Source organism: Tiliqua scincoides, chromosome 1 (genome assembly GCF_035046505.1).
Source record: "Tiliqua scincoides isolate rTilSci1 chromosome 1, rTilSci1.hap2, whole genome shotgun sequence".
In the NCBI taxonomy this organism is placed as follows: Eukaryota; Metazoa; Chordata; class Lepidosauria; order Squamata; family Scincidae; genus Tiliqua; species Tiliqua scincoides.
Genome location: NC_089821.1, coordinates 278,666,006 through 278,690,644, shown reverse-complemented (window position 1 = coordinate 278,690,644; position 24,639 = coordinate 278,666,006). Strand labels below are relative to the sequence as shown.

The window sequence follows — 24,639 nt, the reverse complement described above, 5'->3', positions numbered from 1 at the left end:
GGGTTAGCAGTGGCCACAAACAACATCGTTGTTGGCAACCTTCAGTCTCGAAAGACTATGGTATCGCGCTCTGAAAGGTGGTTCTGGAACAGCGTCTAGTGTGGCTGAAAAAGCTGATTCGGGAGTGACAAGCCCTTCCACACCGGGAGCAAGTGCAGTCTGTCCCTGGGCTGTCTCCCTGGCTATGGGCCTTCCTTCTTTGCCTCTTTGCCTCAGACTGTTGGCCAAGTGTCTCATCAAACTGGGAAAGGCCACGCTGCACAGTCTGCCTCCAAGCGGGCCGCTCAGAGGCCAGGGTTTCCCACCTGTTGAGGTCCACTCCTAAGGCCTTCAGATCCCTCTTGCAGATACCCTTGTAGCACAGCTGTGGTCTACCTGTAGGGCGCTTTCCTTGCACGAGTTCTCCATAGAGGAGATCCTTTGGGATCCGGCCATCATCCATTCTCACAACATGACCGAGCCAACGCAGGCATCTCTGTTTCAGCCGTGAATACATGCTAGGGATTCCAGCTTGTTTCAGGACTGTGTTGTTTGGAACTTTGTCCTGCCAGGTGATGCCGAGGATGCGTCGGAGGCAGGTGGCTACTTAAATGGTAATAAAAATTGTGGACACTTCTATAGCCTCTTCCTTTCTGAAGACTGTTTGGCCATCAAGTGCAGGAAAGAAAGGCAGACAACTCTGCTTTCATGAACAGGAAGAAATTTAACAAAGTGTGTGCAATGATTTTAAGCTGACAGAGACAGACAGGAAATGGCCGACTGGCGACTCTGCTCAGGGCCTGGTGAACATGGGTTGTGTTTGGCAGCAATGCTGCCCACTTAGTGAATGAACAAGAGCACACGATTTCATCTCATTATGCCAGTTCCATTCCAAAACTAATCTTTTTTCTTTTCCAAATGGTACAACTTGCATCTCTCAAAAGCACTTACTGTATTAATGAGAAAGGCAAAGGCACATCGTAAAAAATCTGAACGGTTTGTTTTATGCCAGAAAGAGGGAGAGAGAGCGCACACAAGTCAAGCAGTTACTTCACTTCCAGGAATCTCAGTGCTATTTCCCACATGGGGTTATGAGTCAGATTATAAAGCAAGCAAGAGCACCCCCGCCCCATGCACACTGCCCCACTCACCTACCAAGGTTACTGCAGAATTCTCCCACCATGCTGTCCGGATTCGCAGTGGGAATTTGGGTGAGCCCAGTCAAGATGAGGACATCACTGTTTTTAAGGGAAGCCTGGTCCATCGGCTGAAAGACAGGGTTTGAGAAGCAAATATGGTTAGACTATCAGCTTAGGACCAGCACAGTTAAAGGATCCTCTTTGTTATGTCCCACTGAGACCCCTGGGATTGACTGAGGCAGGCTTTGGATGTTACATGAAGTTCCTAGGACTTCCGTTTGGGCTTCTGGAATCAGTCAAAACCTCTGTGTTCTCCAGGGTCTTTCACAGAACAATCTGGATCTTCACTGTTTCAGTTTGACCTTGTTTGACTGGACTTGGTTTACTGTTTCTGCTGTTACTCTCCTTTAAATCTATGTATTTTTTCTGTTTTAATGGGACGTAAGCAACAATTGGAAATTTTTAAATAGGAAAGCTGCATATATGCATCTACATTAAAAAAATTAACATTTCCTTTTCTTAGATGGGTCATTCTTCACTTACTTCATATTCTTGGGTGGATGTCATCTGGGCTCGGTGACTTACTGATCTTTAATTTGTCTTGTGAACTCCCTGAGGCATCTGGTGGGCCACTGTGAGATACAGGAAGCTGGACTAGATGAGCCTTTGGCCTGATCCAGCAGGGCTCTTCTTATGTTCTTATGGTCCACAACTGAGCATAAGAACCCAAGTGGATAGGCCACCAGAATCATACACTGGATCCAATGCCGCAGAGCCTTTCCTCCTTCTACAGCCTTATGCACTGCAGCTCAGTGTGTGGATTATGACCCAAAATGCTCTTAATAGCTTGGGGTCAACTAAAGGAACACAGGCATCTTATCACAATCTTCAAGGCCAGGCAGCATCCCCTTCCAGGATGTGGTGTAACAAAAGCCCCACTGGCTCAAACCAAAGTCCAGATTCCTGTTTCCAACAGGGGGCAGCCAGATGCTGGAGCACATTCAAGCAGGGCACAAAGGCAAGAGCCTCCATGTGGTGTTGCTCTCCCTGAGCAGCAGGTACTCAGGTGGCACAAAAGTTGATAGACCTGACCCCCTACATGAATGTATCTGTGCTAGCAGTTACTATCAGTGTGCTCCATGTCACACTTTGATTCCATCTCAGTGGCAAAAGGATGGGCAGGAAGAAGTTTCACAAGAGACAAGGGAAAGAATTCATGTGGTGTAACCCATGTGGTGTAATAGAGAGGGAAAAAAACACTCTGAAGATGCTGGCAAAAAATTAAACACTTGTCATATGAAAATGCCAATAAAACAGTAAAAGTAGTATTGAATCTGTCTTTGAAAAATATGTGTAATTATTATGCAGGATTCAATAGCCATAATTTCACCTTCTATGGGGCTGAGACAGCAGCATTGATTCCTGGGTCACCACAAAGAAGATTACTTGGAAAGATTTGGGGAGGACCTTCGGAACTGCCTCTGCTCTTCTGCTGCTGCCCACTGTGTGTTCTGTGCCAAGCATCGGTTTTATAAGTTACTGGTGCTGAGGGGCATCAGGGCAAACTGTCCTTGTAGAAACTGCTGTTAGAGCATCATAGTTCATCTCCTACAAGGGCTTATACACTTTTGCTAGAGCATCATTCTGAACACAAAGCAAAAGAAGAGCTCTGCTGGATCAGAATGAAAGCCCACCTAGTCCAGAGCCCTGCCTCTAACCATAGGTAGCCAGATGCCTCCATAAAGCCCACAAATTGGGCTTCCAGTCAGCATCCTTTCATGGTTGCTTCTTCCATTATGACTGATATTCAGAGATAAACGAAGGTTTCATTCCCATTGTGGTAAAGAAGAGCCAGTTCAGCATCCTATTTCCCAGGCAGCTAAACCAGCAATTTTCAATTGGTGTACTGCGAAAGGTCACAGTGTGCAGCTGGTGTTTGGAACACAACAGCTGAAAATCTCCTCCAGGTTCAGCGGCTCTGTTTTTAGGGCAACTGTCTGTAGCTACGAACTGTCTGGCCCTCTTCTTGCACCAGCATTGCTCATTACTACAGATAGTTGCCCTAAAAATCCAAGGTCTCCGCCCCCTGGTAACTGCTATCCAGCAGCATTGCCCTAAACACAGAGGTTTCATTTTGACTATCATGGCAGATAACCAAAGACAGACCTTAAGTATTCTATGACTTTGTCCAATTCTCTTACAGCTGCGGTTTTCAAACTGTCCTGAAATTTGAAAGTCACAGTAAGTCCTTGTGGGGGCGGGGGCCGGGGGAAGGCAGCAACGTGATCCCCAGGATCGCACCGCTCAGGGGGGCTACAGGGACTGGGATGTACTCACCAGTCCCTACAGCAGCTGTCCTGGGTGCAGGGAGCCCTGCACGAGCCTCTGCAGGACTCCCCAGGTCAGCAGCAGTGAAAGTGGAACAATTGCGCTCCACTTCTGGTTTTGCGGAAATGGAGCGCATTCGCTCTACTTTCACTTTGAACCAGCTGGGGAGCTCTGCAGACACTCACGCAGGGCTCCCCGCACCCCAGGACGGCTGCTGCAGGGACTGGAGAGTGCACCCCAGTCCCTGCAGCCCCGTTAGAAGTGAAAGTGGAGCGATCGTGCTCCGCTTCCGGTTTAGAGGAGGCGGGTGTGATTGCTCCACTTTCACTTGTTAAGCAGCGGAGAGCCCTGCAGATGGTCACGCAGGGCTCCCCGCACCCCTGGGAGGCTACAGGAGGCTGTGGTAAGTGCAGCCAAGCCCCTGCAGCCCCCTGAGTGGTGCGATCCTGGGGATCATGTCACTGCCTCCTCCCTGCCCCCACCCCTTAAAGGCAAAGAGGCCAGGGCCCACAGGCTGGGGTGTCATGACGCCCCAGTCTGAAAACCTCTGTCTTAGAGCCATCTAAGACAGTGCCCACCCTCACATCTTGGGCAGTGGACTCCATAAGTTAATTACGTGTTGTCTGAAGAAGTTCCTTTTTTGTCTCTGCCAATCCATTTGAGTTGTTTTAATCCAGGGATAAACACTCCCTGTGTACTTTCTCCACTCAATAAACCTCCTGATTTTGCAACCACACAGATCTAATTCTAATTGCAAACTGAGATTTGCAATTTCTGAGATTAGAATTGCAACCTGATGCACATTTTAGTAGGAAGTACCTTTTACTGAGCTCAGTGGGCCTTACTTGAGTAAACATACTTAGACTCACACTACATAGCAAGTATTGATAATGCTTTACTTACAATTTTCTGTACATTTTCTGAGAATAAATCTAATCTGCATGTTATGGAAGTACAAGAACACACTCAATTATTCATTGTTCGAATAGTTGATTATATAATACAAACTTATTTATTCACAATTCCTGTTCAGGGTGTCATAATCCAGAGACAGAAAAACAGCAATGCTAGACTCTGAAATTGGTGCATGGCAGGAAGGCCGCATCTCACAGCAGACTGGTCACTTTGTGGACTGCTGATCTTCGCAGCCTGGCTTTCACCAGAGCAAGAGAACTTGGCCAGCCCTCTTGGTGGGACTGGCATGCAACAGCTAACTGGGCATTCAAGATTACTCACCCAGGTCAATGGGGTAGCTGGGGATGTCACAGGGTGAACCCATAACATCATCAAGTCATGGTTTTGTAAAGATTATGTACAAAATTGCATGTATGTATTGCCCAGTCCAGAGCTGGAGAACAGCTGCTGTTTTTGTGAAAGGGACACACCCACCCATCTTGCAACATCAATGGTGAACAGGCCAGATCCTCCTGATTTTAGAAATGGGCTATGTCAGAATGCCAGATACAAGGGAGGGCACCAGAATGAGGTCTCTTATCTGGTGTGCTCCCTGGGGCATTTGGTGGGCCGCTGTGAGATACTAGAAGCTGGACTAGATGAGCCTATGGCCTGATCCAGTGGGGCTGTTCTTATGTTCAGATCCAAGAATCATGAATGTGAACTAGAACAGGGCATCACTCAATTAGCCATGTCAGGGGAATTAGCCTTCTTTTGCTGTCTTGCCTGCAGCTGTATCATCTAGAAAATGTCTTTGTTATTAATACATGCTAAGGATTGTTAATATTTTTAGCTTTGCCGTTTTAAAACCCCATAGAGCCTCTGCTTCTTTTGCTTTCTCTTTTTAAATATTTAAACACCACATATTTCACTGTGTAATCATTTAAGACAGTTGCCCGGCTGCCTCTATATTATCCTTTGAATTATCTTTCCTTGAAGGAATGATGGCTTAAGCGGCTGCCAGCTTGTCCACCTTGCTCGTCTAAGGGCAAAGCCTTCATAGTGCTATAGATGTAATTTCCAGTAAATTAATTCTCAGAAGATACATAATTTTTTGATTCATAGAAAGGTAGCTACATGCTTAGAGGACTGATGGGCTGAGCAGATGTATGGGATGCTTTGTGCATTCTGAGCTACAGCCGAGCCTGCTATGGACCTTGTGGTATTAGGTTCATTTGCATAAGTGAAAATAGAAAAGGGGTTTTGAGGTGACACAATTTTCAAATTCCCAGGCCAGCACATTGCTGTCTAAGAATGGCAGCTTTCAAACAAAGGACAAAGACTTGCAGATGGATGTCTCAGCAGCTTTTAACTACTGAACTTACACAGGAACTTCTGAGGACTTGGAAGTGTCCAGAAATGGACAAAAATAGGCAAAAAAGGAGGAAAAGGGTATTCATCACATAGAAGAACAGCACAACACAGGAATTGCATCTCTCATCTTCATTGGGGGAGATGTGATCCCAACTTGATACCAGAGCATAGCTTGTGCATGTCCAGGTTCAGTTACCATGATATCCACTTTGGTGCCTGAATAGCAACTGCTATTCAGAGCAGACAAAACTGGGCAAGAGGGACCAAGGATGTTGTGGAGAGACACAGCTAACTGGTACGTCCATATTTTGAATGCAAAACATTCCAGGTATCAGCCAGGTTAGGTACTGGCCAATGGGTTCCTTAAGGCCAACCCAGCTGGCCAGTGAAGCCCCCCAGTAATCACCTTAATGGGGGGCAGTGGTGAAGTGACATGTTCAATGGACAAGCTACCAGTGACATGCTGCCATGGCTAAGGTGAGAGCTAAACAGGAGACTTCAGAGCCCACAGTTTAAACCACCTGACTGTACTAGCTCTCATCTCTAATACTGTAAGGACTTCTTCTTAATATAAAGAGTGTGCTGGGAGCACTGCGCAGCACATAAAAACAACATGCTCCTGACCAGGTGCGCAAAATACATTTGACAGATAAGATGGGATGGGAAGGAATGACAGATCTACCCATGAGAGGACTGTTCCATCAGCCCTTCCTTTTGGGCTGGAGGCTCTTCTGAACCCTGATATCTACTGATAAGGAGGGGCCAGAAGGGCAGTGAAACCTCAACACTTTCCATGACTTCTAGAGTAAGGTCTATGCAAGCAGGTTACTCTGTTCCAGTGTATGGAACACTGTTCCACCTGCCACCCCCAAGACTGGGACATGCAGAACTTCAATTGCACACATGGCTCACTTCTGGGAAGGAGAATTTCATATGATTAGACATAAATACTTCTAAGTTTTGTAAGATTTGGTACCTGTGGATGTGTGGTGAGGAGGGAGGATCCTGAAACATAGGAAACCTTTTCATAATGTGACTGTATGATCCAATTGGAGCTGCCAAGCGCATATCCTGAACTGAGAGGAGACATCTGAACTGCACCAAAAAGTTCCTGCAGAAAGAGGAAGGGGAGAAGGCTTCCATGTTCAGAAGCAGTATACATGATAATGACTTTTCCTGGGGACAAACAACAGAGGATGCCTGTTGCCTTCAAGATTTGCTCTGGTTCCTTGGAATTTGATGGGCAAATTCCCTCAACAGTCTAGGCCTCCTGCCCTTGCGCCTGCCACTTGCAACTTCCAACATGCTTCAGAATTGGTGGAAATGGACATAGGGGAATGGAAAAGGTCTTCCACAAATGAGGTATCACAACTGAGATGGCCCTAAACCCTTGTCAACCCATCCCCATCTAACTTTATATTCTCCTATCTCACTGCACAAGGAAGAGAAGTGAAAGCGGCTCTAGATACTTTCAAGAGTTCTCTTACTAGTGATACTCACTATTTTCTGTGAGTAGCCGACCAGCTGGATCTTACTGAGGGCCGAGTTCACTTCCTGCATGTTGTAGCATCTTCTCCAAGTTGCAACTTCAACTGCATCTTTGAGAGGGGCTGGAAGTAGCCTGGACAGAGTAGATGAGATTAGGGTTGGCTAACACTCTTAAATCCAGCCCAATCTATCACATTTTGGAAGACTTGGATGACACAGGGGGAAGCAAAAGATCTCTTGGTGATTCAGTGTGTTTTCACTGTTCCACGTAAACCACTTTGAACATTGGGAGGAGGAGAGGAATAAAACTGTATTAATAAAATATATCAGTATGTGTTGTGACAAATGGATATAGGAATTGCCTTCCTGTTAGACAGGGACAACAATGTGACATTCCTTCCTATTCCTATGGGAAGAAAACACATGGCTGATCCTCCCATTTCACTCCTCCATTTAGACCAGGGGTAGGCAAACTGTCAACTTTAGGGATCCTGGACCTTTAACAATTGTATAGAAGAAGGAATTTCAGCAGGTGCAGCTTGTCATCTCACATACTACAAGCTGTACCTGCTGAAATTCTCTCTCCTACACAATTGTTAAAGGTCCAGAATCACTGAAGTTGAAAGTTTGCCCACCCCTGATTTAGACCTTACAAGAGTAGCATAGAAAAAGCCATGAAGAAGGGTTTGGTGTCACTGCTTGAAAGTGAAAAATGGGGCTTGATATTGCCACTTTTGAGTTAAGGTAATTCTAGTCAGAACACTCTCTGGACAGAGTATTCTGACACTTTCCTCTGTGCTGGCCAACAGCCAAGGAAGGCAGGATATAAGTGCTTTAAATAAATACATGCACATAAGTAAGTGCAAACATGAGAATGCTGACTTTGGGCATGGGAAACCCAGATCAACAGCCACAACTGCTGGACAGTTGGAAGCAAACCTTAAGGGATCAGACCTGAGACCCAATGAATCTGCCATCCTGCTACCCCAGCTACCAAGTAGATGCCCCTGGAAAGTCCACAAGCAGGACATGAAGGCAACAGTATGGAGAGACCATAGAGCCACCATGCCTAGCAGGCCTCTTCCCTCTTGTCTATGCATTTCTCCAATTCCCTTGTATGCAGCAACTGTTACCCTGCACATGCCCAATCTCATCTGATCTTGGAAGCTAAGCAGGGTCAGGCCTGGTTAGTACTTGGATGGGAGACCGCCTGGGAATACTGGGTGCTGTAGGCTTATACCATAGTCTTTCGAGACTGAAGGTTGCCAACCAATTCCCTTGTCAAAGGATTTAAATGAAAGGCCACACCATGGAACTTCCATCAAGGCACTTCTCCAATTAAATCACACTTGGGGATTTATAAACAAGATAAACAGCTATCATGGCCTGGCTTGAAACTTTTGGGATAGGACCAAATATAATCCAAAATAGATGCTGGCCATTTATAGAATTACTGATAAGAGGAAGCATGAGTGCTGATAATTATCACTCTTTTAGGTGAGAATTCAACATTTGTAGTGGTCCCACATCTCTGGTCCTCAGAACTGGAGAGCAGGAAGAAGAGCAACACTGTCCAGGGATGCTACTGCTTGGCCACTGCTCCACTACAATGTCCAAAGGAGAATTTCCACAAGGGAGATGAATAACTTTCAGACACACATCCAGTTTGTCTATTTACCCTTGCATGAATTTCCCCATCAGACATCACAGTAGAGTAGAGAAAAAGCAGCAACATAAATCACTGACATATTGGTTTGTCACAGTGTTCCTTGTAACATCCAGGACGGCCCTTGGATTTAAGAGGCTGTGCTACAAAGTATTTTTGATGTGAGTATTAAGATCTTTAACACCTTAGAAATGTATTGTTTTAGACCTGAAGCTGAGAATGGCAGTGGCACAGCACATTAAAAAAGATGGCCGTCTCCTGGGAAATAAATCTGCAAAAGGATCATAAGCCCAGTCAGGAAGCAGTGAAAGCTGCCAAAGAATAGGAGAAGAATAGGCTTCTTATTTTGTATATTAAACTGATGCTAAATCAAAAGCTAATTCCAACCCATTTCCAGTGATTTATGGAAACCGGTCAAGTTTAGCTGTTCGGTTGGCTTAAAAGAACCTAATTTATTGGTGTATCTGTTGGGTCACTGAACCTCTCCTCCATAATTTAAAGTAACGAAGAAAGCAGTAAGGATTGTTCCTGCCAATACTGCCATGTGCAGCTAGTGCATGGCATTGCCATCCGAACACACGCAGACTTTACAAGTTATAATTTGTCCCCTTCTAGGAAATGCTAGAAATTCTGAGGGAGCCCCCTTTCTCTACAACCGTATTTTCATTTGAATCTCGGCTACCATCTTACACTGCAATCCGATACTCAGAAACTTCCACTATGTTCAATAGCACTTACTCCCAGGTAAGTGTGCCAATTTATTGTCTATTCACCCAGTTTGGAGAGTTCCTTTTAGAGCTCCTCACAGTATGCTTGGGATTTCATCAAATCCTTTTGGTGTCATCCACAAACTCAAGTATCTCACTGCTTGCTCCTGACTCCAGATATCTCAATGCTTGCCCCTGAATCTATTTATTACTCCTGATGAGTAATAGCACCAGTCCCAAGGTCTAATTGATGCTTCCCTCTATTGTAAGAACTTTCCACTTACTCCTACTGATTGTTTTGAGTTGTTGAACCAGCTACTAATTTGTAAGAGGACCCATCCTTTTTATCCTGTGAAGCAAACCACTGAAGTGAAGAGTTAAAAGAAAATAGCTGAAGGGACAGTAAAAAGAGAATCACACCCCAAGAGGGACCACAGTGGCTCTCTGATGGGTTGGGTAAATGAACTCTCTGTCTCACTGCACAGCTTGGAAAGCAAGGTGTTTCCAACTTTGAGATAATCAAGCTGATCTTCCCTTTCATTTATTATTTCCTGTTATCTCCTGCCTTTCACCTACATTAGTATTAAGGGAGCCTTTTGCAGCCCCAGATGACCTGGGCCTAGAAGCTGCGGAATGCACGTTTTGTTCACTGTTATACTACTGAGCCCATGGTTCTGTTTTCTTCACCTAAAAAAGCCTTGCTGGATCAGGCCATGGGCCCATCTAGTCCAGCTTCGTGTATATCAGTGGCCCACTAGATGCTTCTGGGGGCACACAAAACAAAATAATTGTATTCTGTTGCCATTCCCCTGCATCTGGCATTCAGAGATCAACCCCGAAGTGGCATCCAGTCATCATGACTTGTAACCTATGATGGACCTTTCCTCCATAAATCTGTCCAGTCTCCTTTGATAGATATCAAGGCCAGATACCATCAAAACGTCCTGTGGCAAGGATTTGGCTGGGAGAAGAAATATTCCATTTTATCTGTTCTAACTCTGTCAGTCAATTTTAGTGGATGTCTCCTGGTTCTTGTGTTACGCAAGAGGGAAAAGAACTTCCCTTTAGCCACTCTACCATTCCCTGAACAATTTCATTGGTCTCAATCATGTCATTGTCCCGTCCCCCCGTTTGAGGTTTGTGGGGCAAAAGGAGGCAAAAATAATATAAAACCATCAAGACTCCATTTGATTAATTTTAAAAAACTCTCAAAACCAGGGGGTTAGAAGTTGCTCAGCAATAGCTGAGATGGCACAACAGCTTTGAAGCACTTAGTAAACGCCCTGCAAAGCATTTGGCTTTAAATGCCTCAGTGCTTCATGGAATACATAAAATAGTCTCTGCTCTACACAACCTACTTGGGGGAAAAGCAGCTGAGCTGCACAATGACTGCATGAGGAACACTTCAGGCTGTCATATAAGCATGAGAAGTCAGCAGGTGGGCATGATGGCCACCAGTAGCTAAAAATAAAAGACTCTCCACATCTCTGTTCACTCTTCAGGTATGTTGCCTTCCTACTGACATCAGACTTGCTCTGTTTCTAATGCCATCATTGGCAGGAAACAGTTGACACCTAGGAGCAGAATGAAAACAGTCAGCCACCATTGGGGAGGTACTAGAGGGCCACACAATTGCAATCACAGACAGCTGAGAGTTGGGCACTGTCCATGTCAGCTCCCAAGCCACTGGTGCTATGTGTGGGTAGATAGATCCCTGCCTTAGTGAAGAGCACTGAAAATCAATGGGTGCCAAGTTCCACATGTATCCTGACTAGCCTGCAGAGAACCACCTCCAGATGAGACAACCATAAATAGAAGCTGGCAGAGGCACTTGTACAAATCAACCCAAATGCAGTGGACAGAGAGATTCCATTTCAGAGCTGCACATCAACCCAGGAAGCATGATCAAGGGACCTTCACTGGCACTGGTCTATGCACTCATACAGTGGTCAGTGTTGCACAGCCTGCAAGGCTAGCTTTCTGTTGCAAGAGCACGGCTGCTCTGCAGGGAAAAAATGATCTTGTTTCTTCCTGAACAATGTTAAACTGGAGTACATGGGAAGCTGATGCTCAGGCAAATCTTGAACTGCAAAATTTCTGATGGCCACTGTGAATGTTCTGCCACAGTTACTAGAAGCATGATTTTGTGCTTTGATTTTTTTTTTTTAAGAAGCAGGTTTCCAGGTTTTAAGAAGCAAGTCTTTAGGATAGATTTGAAAGAGATACACATCTCTTCCCACGGGAATCCTTGCCAGGATAAGCAGCTGAGTTGTAGTGCCCTATAATGCTCCTTACCCCCTTCCTCCTTGATTAACAAAGATAATCAATTATGCACAGTAAGTATTATATAAATTGAAGTCACTTGATTTCTATCCTAAACACAAGTTGCAGAATTCCATTTATCTTAGTGCAGGATTTGGTCTCCGTTGATGCAACTTTTAAGCATGCACGCATGCCCTTAGAATCTTCAACCTAAAAAGGATCTGCTGGGGGGAGGGGATAGCAAGCAGGAATTTTCCTGTTTCCATCCTGTATTGCTCCCGACTGTCCTGCTGCTTTCTCATTCCACAGCTCCACTAGTCAGAATTTTACTATGAGTCATTTCTTAGGAGTCAAATGACATGCAGGAGTTCTCTCCTATACAGCAGGGAGTGCCTACTCACAGGAGCCCTCCAAAGGGAGCCACCATGGCAAGGATTGAAGTGGGGGGATCCTCACCTTTGTACTTCCTTGTTCTTCCACAAGGAGGCAGATTGAGCCTTCGGCACCCGTTCAATGAAATTCACCAGCTCCTCCATAAGAAGCCTGCAGACAGGAGTAATGTCAACATCAGAGCCCTCAAATCTTGACACAAATGATATTCTGAAATACTAGAATAAACTTCTGAGGTCCAGTTTCTCCATCCAGAAGAATCAGGTGGTAAGGCTTTTCCACCATTGTACCACTTCATGCTGCAGGAGATAGTGGTGGTATTCATTTCTGAATGCTCCCTAGTGCTAAAAATTCCCTGCACATAAAAAAACCAACAGGCTAGGGAGAAAGATAAGCTCAACTCTCCTTTCCTGATATGCTAAATTTCTACAGGCAGAGAGGATTTTTCAAGGGCAAATATTCAAACTCTACAGTCTGGAGATATACAGCCCCAAAGTGGTATAACCTGACCATCCCCATCCAATTGACTAATTTGCGTTTAGCAACTTGCATAAGTAGGGCAACATCAGAGCTGGGTTTCTTGAGGGCCTTGCTCAGCTCAGAGGTGGCAGTGTAGTCTTTTGTGAGTACCTTCCTGCCACCTTCATTCTGTTTACCTTCTCAACTCGCTTTGGGCTAGTTTGTAACATTTGGGAAACAAAGAGTTAAACACACTTGCACACAGACTCAGAGCTGTGAAGTCTTTCTTGGCTGGCTTTCAACTGTTCCTTAAAAGCCTCTCAAGAACATTAGAAGCAACGCTTCTCTTCCCGTGTCATCCTTAACACTTTCCCCCCCCTTCCTTTGGCAGCGGATGGAAGGTGATTAGATAAACGCCGCTAAGTGGATTTTTCTTACCTGCCAATTTGAACAGTCGGCTCTGTGGCGTACACTGTTCCGGTGAATCCGGTGTGTTCTGTGATGTAGGGCAAGGCCATCATGCAGTGGTAGTTGGAGATCAGGATCACGTCCACTGTGGACAGGTCTATCAGTTCCATCTGAAAACAAGAAGAGCCTCAGACAGTTTGGCAAAGGGGCTCTCAGGGCCCTGGCTCTCTCAAACAGCATCGGGATCAACGAATGACATGCCATCTTTTTTTTTTTTTTTTTACTGTTACCAGTCATCACCTATATAGTGTCCTTATTTATGTACATATTGCCATCCATGCACAAAAGCCTTTATAAAAAAAACACCACAGCATGTTCTTTGCTTTACAATATTAAAGCAAATGACAACAAGGGAAATGACAGTGGAGACTGGTGGAAGTAAGGGGAGATGTCCATACCTCCAGGTACGTGCAGGGTTCTTTACAGAGGAAAAAAAATATTGTCCCCTACTCAGAGGAGTTACAAGTTACAGTTAGACTGGGGGGGGGGGGGAGGAAGATATAATGACTGCTTGAGAGAGCGCTCTGTAAACTGATGGGCGGGAAGGAGTTCCTGCACTCCTCCTGCACATGGAATTGTGATCACCAAACTGCTGTCTTGCAGTGATTACACCTGAGATGTGTTGGGTTTCTAGTCAACCCCTACTTTACTGACTTGACCAGTTAACCAAGTACAGTCAAGTGATCAGTCTGAAAAACCAGCAAAGCTCCACATTCTGCACACCATATGCCCTAGTTTAGCGAGACTCCACCCATAACCCAGCAGTTACCATTCAGGTTCTGTTCCAATGTTCAGAGCCTAAGCCAACTCCAATCCTGACTTGCCAGGTTTTGTTTTGTCTCCAATTCTTGGAGGAGACTCTCTAAAGGAGGCCATCAGTTTTCACATCAAAAGCTGACAACCTTAAGGGAACCCTGACAAAGTGAACAGAGGGCTAGAAGGACCAGGTTGGAGTAACATTGATGGTCTATTGTCTGGAGTCTAAAAAAGCAGAGCATGGTCTATAATGGTAAGGGCCATAATTGCTCAGAGATGGAACTAAATCTGGAACCTCTGGCACATTCTGAATACCCGGGGATGGCTACAAGTACAATACATCAGGTTGAATAAAAATTTTGGAGGCAGTTATAGGAACAGTAATTAGAAATATTTACTGGTAAGGCTATAACACTGGTGATGTCAATCTGGAAAACTTACCAGAAATTTAACCTCTAACTCAGTTATTACGGAGCAGCTAATGGGATTCAATAGTCATCAGGCAGAAAAATTATCTGCTTATAAGGCTTGGCCCATCGATTTGAAGGCAATGGCAGCGAAACAAGGCAACTTGGCTATTTGAAAACACAATTCCCCATCCCCAGTGACCGGTTTTTGACCTTATGAGTCTTCTGTTTACAAGGGGGGAAGCATTCAACCCCATAATGGTGTCCAATTGTACACATTAAATTAAAAGAATATATTTCTTGAACAGCAACATGACAAAGAATGGTGAGGCATACTGGAAAGACCCTCAAAACAGACTCTTGCAAGGAGTACCCATTAGCCTCCCCTAACTTATCAATTTACTACCATAAGATGGGGTGATGGCCAATAACTTTAGATGCCTTAAAAAAAAAATCAGAGTCATGGAGAATAGATTGATTTACCTATTAGCCATAATAATTGACTGGGACTCCCTCAGAGAGTCCTGGACACTGGAGACAGATAACAGGGGAAGGTCATCACCTCTCATGCCTTGCCTATGAGTTCCCAAAGGGATCTAGCTGGTTACTTGCCAGGGGCAGAATGTGGCACACAACCAATTTGGTCAGATCCAATAAGACAGTCCTTATGTCTTCAGTTCTACTAACCTTGATAAGGTTAAATGACTGACTGAACAGAGAGAGGGGAGAATATCCCCAGGAGTCCATATAAGGCTCCCCCACCTATAGTTTAAAGGGAAGTCAGAGACTACACTTTTGAACAACTTCAAAATCTGGTCCTGAACCAAGGAAGGATAACTCTGAGAAGTTTGGCTGCTCAAAGACTTTTGTGATATTTGGGAAGCATGGAGTCAAACACACAGGCACAAAGAGCTGCGAAGTCTTTTCTTGGCTAGCTTTCAGCTGTTCCTTAAAAGCTTCTCAAGACCACTAGAAGCAATGCTTCTTTTGAACGTACAAGGCAAGGTAAGGCATAAGTCTAAAGCAAAATATATTCCTCATAAAGACCAGAATAAGAGTTGGTCTGCAGGAGAAACAGAATCACATCATGCAGCTTCTTTATGGACCGTGTGCCTCTTCAGGGAACAATGGGGGGTATTCTAATACGTGATCCTGAAGAGGAAATAAAAAGAAATACATTGATGCAACACTGTTGCTCCTGGCAAGCAGATATGAGGGAGAAGGCTAACTAAAGAGACATGCTGGATGTGACTCTGAAATTGCTGCGTGAAAGGAGATACTGAATTAGATGGATCCTGGGGATTAGGAAATAAGTGCTGGACCTGTGTTTTCCTGAAACTAGCAAAGCAGTTTCAGGGTGAGCAGTGAGGTGGCTAAGTTTGCAGACGACACCAAACTTTTCCGAGTGGTGAAGACCAGAAGTGATTGTGAGGAGCTCCAGAAGGATCTCTCCAGACTGGCAGAATGGGCAGCAAAATGGCAGATGTGCTTCAGTGTCAGTAAGTGTAAAGACATGCACATTGGGGCAAAAAATCAAAACTTCCCATATAGGTTGATGGGTTCTGAGCTGTCTGTGACAGATCAGGAGAGAGATCTTGGGGTGGTGGTGGACAGGTCAAAGAAAGTGTTGACCCAATGTGCGGCGGCAGTAAAGAAGGCCAATTCTATGCTTGGGATCATTAGAAAAGGTATTGAGAACAAAACGGCTAATATTATAATGCCGTTGTACAAATCGATGGTAAGGCCACACCTGAAGTATTGTGTCCAGTTCTGGTCGTCGCATCTCAAAAAAGACATAGTGGAAATGGAAAAGGTGCAAAAGAGAGCGACTAAGATGATTACAGGGCTGGGGAACCTTCCTTATGAGGAAAGGCTACGGCGTTTGGGCTTCTTCAGCCTAGAAAAGAGGCGCCTGAGGGGGGACATGATTGAGATATACAAAATCATGCAGGGGATGGACAGAGTGGATAGGGAGATGCTCTTTACACTCTCACACAACACCAGAACCAGGGGACATCCACTAAAATTGAGTGTTGGGAGAGTTAGGACAGACAAAAAAAATATTTCTTTACTCAGCGTCTGGTTGGTCTGTGGAACTCCTTGCCACAGGATGTGGTGATGGCATCTGGCCTGGATGCCTTTAAAAGGGGATTGGACAAGTTTCTGGAGGAAAAATCCATTACGGGTTACAAGCCATGATGTGTATGTGCAACATCCTGATTTTAGAAATGGGCTATGTATCAGAATGCCAGATGCAAGGTTGGGCACCAGGATGCAGGTCTCTTGTTATCTTGCTTGCTCCCTGGGGCATTTGGTGGGCCACTGTGAGATACAGGAAGCTGGACAAGATGGGCCTATGGCCTGATCCAGTGGGGTTGTTCTTATGTTCTTAAAGCACAGTGGTGAAGAACAGTGTAATTAGCCAGGAAGCCATAGATCAAATCTCAGCTCAGCTCCAAACTCCTAAGAGGGCCCAGTCCTACATAAATTTCCAACACCGATGCAGCCATGCCAACGGCATGCATGCTGTTTCCTGCTGTGTGTGTGGGGAAGGGGGGGGTCATGGAGTCCTCCTCAATGATAGGGAATTGTAGTTCTCTTACCTCAGGGCTACATCTGCACTGGGAAGTCAAATAGGATTGGGCCCTGAAGATATGAATTTGCCTTAGACCAAGTCAGGCAGGGCCTAGGAGAGGGGGGTAAAGGGGGTAATTTGTACCCAGGCCCAGGGACAGAGGGGGCCCAGGAGCCAAAGGAGAGGGCCCAGAAATTTCCTAGGATCTTATGTTTTCAAATCTCACCCAGACTCACTGTCCATATGGGATGCTGGGGGCACTACCATGGGCACATGGTGGTGACTGCTACCACAAGTCATACACACCAGGCCCAGGAATGCATACATTCTTTAACAGTGTCATATCTGGGAAGAAACCGACCTGCTACAGTAGTTCTTTGGTTTGGGATCTGCTAACTATGGATTGTATAGGAGCTTAGTGAAACAGCTGTGGGCTGCAGCTACTGCAGAAGTCGGTTTTGGTGTACACAGGACATTTTTTTCTATTCTAGTGTAAGGCTAAATACAATGATGCTAATCTCTTGCAATGATTTTCTATATTTGAAATATTTTAGAGGGACTTAGGAGTGAGTTGGGTTTTCCATATTACTGTATCTAGCTACCAACGCCAGGCAGCTGCGTTGACCTGAGCTCTGCATTGGGAAGCCTGGTAGACCTGGGCTCCAGAGATTATTCCATCTGTTGCCATTTTCCTGCTGCCTGTTTTGCTGCCATTCTGCCCACCCCCATTGCTACCCTCCCCCCCACTCCGATTCACCCGTCCCTCTTTGGGAAGGGGCCCAAAAGAAACTTTGTACCCCCTGATAACATTCCTCTCAGAGGCCCTGGAGTCAGGCCATGGGCCCGCCTGACCCACAACTGTTTACTCTGGCTGACAGGGGCTCTCCAAGGCCTTGCATCTTTTCCAGCACTAAACAGCAGATCCATTTAACTGGAGGTGGCAGGAAATGAAACTGGAATCTACTGAATGCAAACAACATGCTCTGTCACTGAGCTGTGGTCCATCCCCATTAAAGCTATGAAGCTTTCTTATGAAGAAGTCAGGCCTTTGGTCTACCATGCCTGCCTACTCTTGGCTGACACCAGCCATCTATGAGGCCCTAACTCGTAGTTTAAAAGCAAACTGCCAAAAAAACTTTACAGGTGTGGAAGGACTGATGAGATAATGCATGGAAAGTCCTGCTGAAAAGCACAATATACATCTAGCACATTCAGAAACCGCCATTTCTCTCTTATGAGCCTTGAAATGAAATAAATGTCTTAAAAACAAATTAGAAAAAACTACCACTGAATGTTTACAGTTTGCTTCCAAATTGAAGCGAGAGCTGCAAGCAGTTTGAGAAATGGATCGGAAAGGCATCCAACAACGGTTTTATTTCAAGAAGTGCCTCCACAACCTCCAGTGAAATGTTAATTTTCTCTCAAGCGAGATGAATGGCCTGAGACTCCTATGACTGCAAGGCCCTTGAAAACAGATAGAGAGTTTGCAAGCAGTGGGGCTAGACCCCCTCCTGCATCACATTCCAGTTACGAAGTCATTGATGGTTCAAAAACTGCAAGAAACTGTTAGGCATTAAGACTTCCAGCAAGACTCACCTCTGGCAAACAAAACTCAGGAACAGAATCAACGAAGACACGGCCAGAACAATCTTTCAGCTCCTGGGAAGAAGGCACAGGGTTGGGAAGAGAGAGTTCAACTGTTAGCAAGGGAAAAACAGGTGAAATTCAAGGCGATATGAAAAGGAAAATGAAGCATTGAGTTCTACCTACATGCAACAACAGGATGTAGTGGGGAGGGGCCACAGCTGCTTTGCAAGCAGAAAGTTCCAGGTTCAACCCCTGGCATTCCCAGGTAAGGCTAGGAATGGCCCCTACCTGAATCCCCCAGAAAGGCTGCTGGAGCTAGACTGAGTACACATGAAGTAATCAAGGATGGCTGAAGCCACTTCTGAGTTATACCGTTAGACCATCCAGTCTGATGGCTGGCAGTGGCTTTCCAGGGTCTCAGGCAGGACTGGCTCATCATCTGCTGCCTAATCCTTTCATTCAGATGTGGGGCTTGTTTACGAGATAATGGACCTCCAAACTAGGCACTGTACCCTCCACTGGGTGCGAAGACAAAGGCAAAACCCAGTAGGTATCCTCAGTTAGCAAGGAGAATCCCTTTATTCCACTCCAAAAAGAATCCTATGGGAATCTCTGGGGGAAAGTCTTAAAAAACCCCAGGGACTAGACTCATATTGTTGGTTCACCCTTTGCCCATTGAATCCTGCCTTGCTGTTGGCTTGCAGAACATTAATCAAATTGGGCTACATCAAGTCACCCCTATTCCAGCCACCATCCAAGGACCACTATGCCAGTCTGCAACCATGATTGACAACACCCCGTAATAGCTTTCCTTTCCAGCCCCCCCAACCAAGCACAAGGCTCTGTGTCAGCACACAATGGTCAGCTTAATCCTAGTGGGCCACCTCCCAACATATCCCTTCCTTCTAGAAAAGGGGTGTAGCTCCCTTGCCTGGCTTTTCACACTGATGAAAGCTATAGCATGATTGCAAGCTAGAACTTGCTTTATAGGCCTCTTTCTGTCCACAAAACCTACTTTCTTCAGGTTTGCCTTGCCTTCCTCGCTGCCATGGCCCCTGCAATGCAACACACTCCAGCCGACAGATATGGATCACTGGTATAGCCTTCTCCAAAGACCTTTGTTCCTTTTTATTCTCCTCATTAGGGCAAGTCTTCCATTTATGGAAGGAAGCTTCCTTGCCCTTTACAGCCTCTCTAACTTGGCTGGTTAGCCATGCGGGCACCCTCCTGGATTTAGTGGAGCCCTTCTTCCTTTGTGGTATGCACTTCCGCTGGGCCTTCATTATGGTTGTTTTAAGCAGCCTCCATGCACTCTGGAGAGATTTGACTCTTTTCACCTTCCCTTTCAACCTGCTTCTAACCAGCCTCCTCATTTGAGGGAAGTCTGCTCGTCGGAAGTCAAGGGTTTTTGTGAGAGATCTGCCTGGTATTCTTTCCCCGACATGCATGTCGAAACGGATCACAGCATGCTCACTGTTCCCCAATGGCTCAGTAACACTGACATCTCTAACCAGGTCCTGAGCACTGCACAATATTAAATCCAAGTCACCTGTCCTCTGGTGGGCTCCATGACTAGCTGCTCCAAGGCACAGTCATTTAGCATGTCAAGGAATCCAGTCTCCTTTTCGTGACCAGAACACAAATTGACCCAGTCAATATGAGGATAATTGAAGTCTCCCATGATTACAACCCTGTCCCTTCTTGTCATGTCCCTGATCTGTTTCCTCATTTCAAGGTCCCCTTCTGGTTTCTGGTCTGGAGGACAATAGTACGCCTCCAGTATTACATCGCTCCTCGGGCCTGGTAATTTAACCCACAGGGATTCTATGGTGGAGTCTGACCCGCCTTCAATCTCTACTTTGCTGGATTCTATCCCTTCCTTAATGTAAACGGCCACCCCACCTCCAACATGCCCCTCCCTGCCTCTCCTGTAGAGTTTATAGCCCAGGATTGACATATCCCACTGATTTTCCACAATGCACCAGGTTTCCGTTATGCCCACTATGTCAATGTTTTCCCTTGTCACCAAACATTCCAGTTCTCCCATCTTTGCTCGGAGACTTCATCCTTTCCGATGAAAGTTCCCTTTCCCTGAACAAAACCCTGTAACCAAACCCTCAAGGAGTCTACTAATTGGAAATCTTACAAAATACGCGTCCCCTACAGAAATTTGGGACATTGGTCGCAAGTATTTATTTGGTGAGAGAGGTTAGCTCCTCCACCACAAGTGGGTGAGGTGTTTCACAGCCTGCCTCTAGGTTCACCTATTGTCTGTAGCCCTTGTGTCAGGTTACAGAGAGCCACTTCCTTGCCATACTCCATCCTCCCTCTTTTCTTCCGATGCTGCACCCCAAAACCTCTATGTCCTTCTCTCAGATTCCTTTGGAGAACCCACCTAAACTACCCAAATCCCTTCTCCTTCCTGTTTCCCTCCCTTCACTCTGCCCCTTCTCCTTCTAAGGTGTTCCTCCTCCTAACAGCCTTCCCATAGGCCTCCAAAGTGAGTTAATGGTAGATAGTTTTCCCTTCTCTAGCAAAGGTGCATAAGTTCAGCTAGGCCCCAGTTTCTGACTCTGTTTTTGGCACTAGAATAAATTCATTTGTAGCACCTTTTACCTTTGCCTCCACTGTCCTTTTCCTGCCAGATGAAACAACTGTGCCACTGGCCACTACACAGGATCTCCACACATGAATCCCCCCCAACGCATGTTACACATTTTTAAATCATTGCCGGTCACAGAAGAGGGCATTTGTGGGACACTCCTCTCCAAAGAGGGAGGGTGCAACATATTACCTTCCCCTAAGCTGTGCACAAAGCTAGAATCCACTTCTTAAGATATTCTAGCAATTTGGTCAAGTTACAACAAATGAGTAGTTCTGTGGAAAGCAGAGGCTCTTAACCTCATCAAGAGAAGTTAAAAAGGTGAATTATGGGTAAGCAGGATGAATTTTAATGCCTCCCCTGGACTTAAATAAGCAGATCCCAATGTGGCAAGGAGGACCAACCTACTTACATGACAAAGCAGCCACCTTTGACCCTCCTGCCCCATCTTTGTGCAGCACCCAACTCAGCAGTCAACTCATTTATCATTCTAAGCAGGCACATCAGGCAATGAAGGGGCCAGAGACAGTGTGGCTGGATTCCTAATTAAGCCTTCCTGCTATGAGCAGTGCATCAGAGGAACTTTGGATGTGATCAAGAAAAGCGCAGTCAAGGTCACATGGGGTTGGTCAAGCATCTTACATTCAATGCTGAAAGTGGACAGGGTGCATCCATGTCTAGAACCCAAGCACTTCCCCTGTGGAAGTTCCACTTGATGGGGGGGGGGGGGAGATATATATATATATCTTTCTCTCTTTCACATACTATGAGTACATTCATGCAACAACAGGCAGGAAATCCAGGACAGTCCCAAGAAAGGACTACTTCGCTCAATGTACATTTCACTGCTATAAGATGGATGACGCTCACTGGCTTAGACAGTTTTATAGTGGGAATAAGACATTCATAAAGGAAGGGTGTTGCCTCCATGGCCCACTTGTGGGATCCCAGAGACACTTGGTTGGCCATGGTGAGAAGCAGAGGCTGGAAACGTCTGAGCTCTGGAGTGATCCAGGAGGGCTCCTCTTAAACACAATAGCTAGAATAGAATAGAATATTGAGAGCAAGTCTTCCCCAGATCCTGAGGACAAACCACATGCAATGGTCATGACTTTAATGTACAACTTGTGGATGAAGTCAGAACTTTGTTCAGCCTAACTCAGGACTATCAATCTAACTCAGGACTATCTAACACTGACTGGCAGCAGCGCTTCAGGGATTCAATGGGAAGCTAGCCTTCCAGCTAGTTAAAGCACCGAGGGCTTGAGTTAATAGTTCATCCTTGAGTTAATAGGTAAACATGCTGGTCAGCAGAAGCATGGTTCAAGCTCCTTGCTCAAGAACATGGTTCTTATTTCGTACCTGGCTGCCATTTCCTGAACTGCAAAGAAGAATCTGCTATAGCTGACTTGACAACCCTTTGCCATCTCATGCTGGAGAAACTGCAGGTACCTTGAACCAGTGCCTTGAATCAGTGGAGGGCTGGATGTGGGGAAACAGGCAGAGATTAAATCTGGACAAAGCAGAGTCTGTCCAGGTCAGGACACCTGTTGATTTGTCAAGGGTGCATTTACCTGTTCTACATGAGGATTGTACTTCCCTTGAAAGAGTAAGTTCGCAGTTTGGGTGTAAGACTCAGCCTTGCACCTGCATACCCATGTGACAGCTGTGGCCCAGAGTGCTTTTGTCCAGCTTTGGTTGGTGAACCAGCTGCACCCATTTCTGTCCCAGGTAGACCGTGCTTCGGTTGTCTATACCCTGGTCACTTCTCGTTTGGATTACTGCAAAATGCTTTACATGGGACTGCCCTAGAAGACACTTCAAAAGTTTCAACTATTACAGAATGCAACTGTGAAAGTGTTAGTTGGATGAGACACTAGGACTTCTGGGTGCAAATTTGCTTCTGGGTGCAATTTAAGGTACTGGTAATGACCTAAACCCCTCAGGGCAAGGTACCTGACCGACTACTTCCCTCCATCTGAGTCTATCCATACTATGAGATCCTCTTACACATCTTGCTGCTGTCTGAGTTGCAGCTTGTGAGGACGCAGGATTCTCTCAGAAATGGGTCCCTCACAGTAGAACTCCTACCCATGGTTCATTTGGTCTCCTCCCAGACACATTTTCAGAGAAGGCTGAGCACAATTATTTCAGTTGGCCCTCAGATTATTTTTCACTGTTTTGCTTTATAGAATCATAGAATTATAGAGTTGGAAGTAATCTCAGAGGACATCTAGTCCTACTCCTTGCTCAGAGCAGGCAACTGCTATAGCATCCATGGTAGGAGGCCATGCAGCCTCCAACTGAAAATCCCCAATGAGGGACATCCTACAACTGCATAAGGCACACTGTTCCAGTGCTGGATAGCTCAAGTTCAGAAAGTTGCTCCTCATGCCCAGCCTAAATTTCCTTTGCCACTGAGTCTGGTCCTGCCACAGAGAATAAGCCCTTCCCTTCTTTTGCACGACAGCCCTTCAGCTACTTGAAGATGGCTATCATCTCTCCTTTTAATCTTCTCTTATCCAGGCTAAACATAATAATAATTATTATTAACAGTATTTATATACCGCTTTTCAACTAAAAGTTCACAAAGCGGTTTACAGAGAAAAATCAAATAACTAAATGGCTCCCTGTCCCAAAAGGGCTCACAATCTAAAAAAAACAAGTTCTTTTAACTCTAACCGATAGGATTTGGTTTCCAAATCCCTCACCATCTTTGATAACCAAAATGGGTTCAGAGGAGGGCAACAATGTCTTTCTTAAAACGGGGTGTCCAAAACTGGAAGCAATATTCCAAGTGAGGTCTGACTAGTGCCAAATAGAGGCGAATTTTTACATCTTACTATCTGGATATGCCTCAATTAATGCAGCCAAACACATGTGCAGTTGGCACATCATGCTACTGTCTCATGGACAACTTGGTGTCTTTGTGAACCACCTGATCTTTTTCTAGGTGCTGCTGTCAAGTCAAGTCCTGATCTCCCTCTATCTGGCGCAAGCGGTTTCTATAATTTATTAATTGTGTTTTAATATTGTAATCATGAGCCACCCTGAATCTGTCTGTGACAGATCAGGAGAGAGATCTTGGGGTGGTGGTGGACAGGTCGATGAAAGTGTCGACTCAATGTGCGGCGGCAGTAAAGGTGGCCAATTCTATGCTTAGGATCATTAGAAAAGGTATTGAGAACAAAACGGTTAGTATTATAATGCCGTTGTACAAATCTATGGTAAGGCCACACCTGGAGTATCATGTCCAGTTCTGGCCGTTGCATCTCAAAAAAGACATAGTGGAAATGGAAAAGGTGCAAAAGAGAGCAACTAAGATGATTACTGGGCTGGGGAACCTTCCTTATGAGGAAAGGCTACGGTGTTTGGGCCTCTTCAGCCTAGAGAAGAGGCGCCTGAAGGGGGACATGATTGAGACATACAAAATCATGCAGGGGATGGACAGAGTGGATAGAGAGATGCTCTTTACACTCTCACATAACACCAGAACCAGGGGACATCCACTAAAATTGAGTGTTGGGAGAGTTAGAACAGACAAAAAAAAATATTTCT

General features: G+C 45.5%; 1 protein-coding gene and 1 pseudogene across 1 annotated transcript in view; one reads left to right on the top strand and one right to left on the bottom strand.

Annotated features, from left to right (window-relative positions):
- Positions 1–24,639, bottom strand: part of INTS9 (integrator complex subunit 9) — a 77,282-nt gene that overhangs the window by 44,100 nt on the left and 8,543 nt on the right. The window contains exons 4-9 of the mRNA XM_066611959.1: positions 18,489–18,551; positions 13,125–13,264; positions 12,294–12,380; positions 7,215–7,335; positions 6,691–6,825; positions 1,135–1,246 (exon numbers count right to left, since the gene is read on the bottom strand). Of these exons, the coding sequence (XP_066468056.1) occupies positions 1,135–1,246; positions 6,691–6,825; positions 7,215–7,335; positions 12,294–12,380; positions 13,125–13,264; positions 18,489–18,551 (658 nt within the window). The remainder of the gene's footprint in view (positions 1–1,134; positions 1,247–6,690; positions 6,826–7,214; positions 7,336–12,293; positions 12,381–13,124; positions 13,265–18,488; positions 18,552–24,639) is intronic.
- On the top strand, positions 8,318–8,437 carry LOC136637325 (5S ribosomal RNA; annotated as a pseudogene).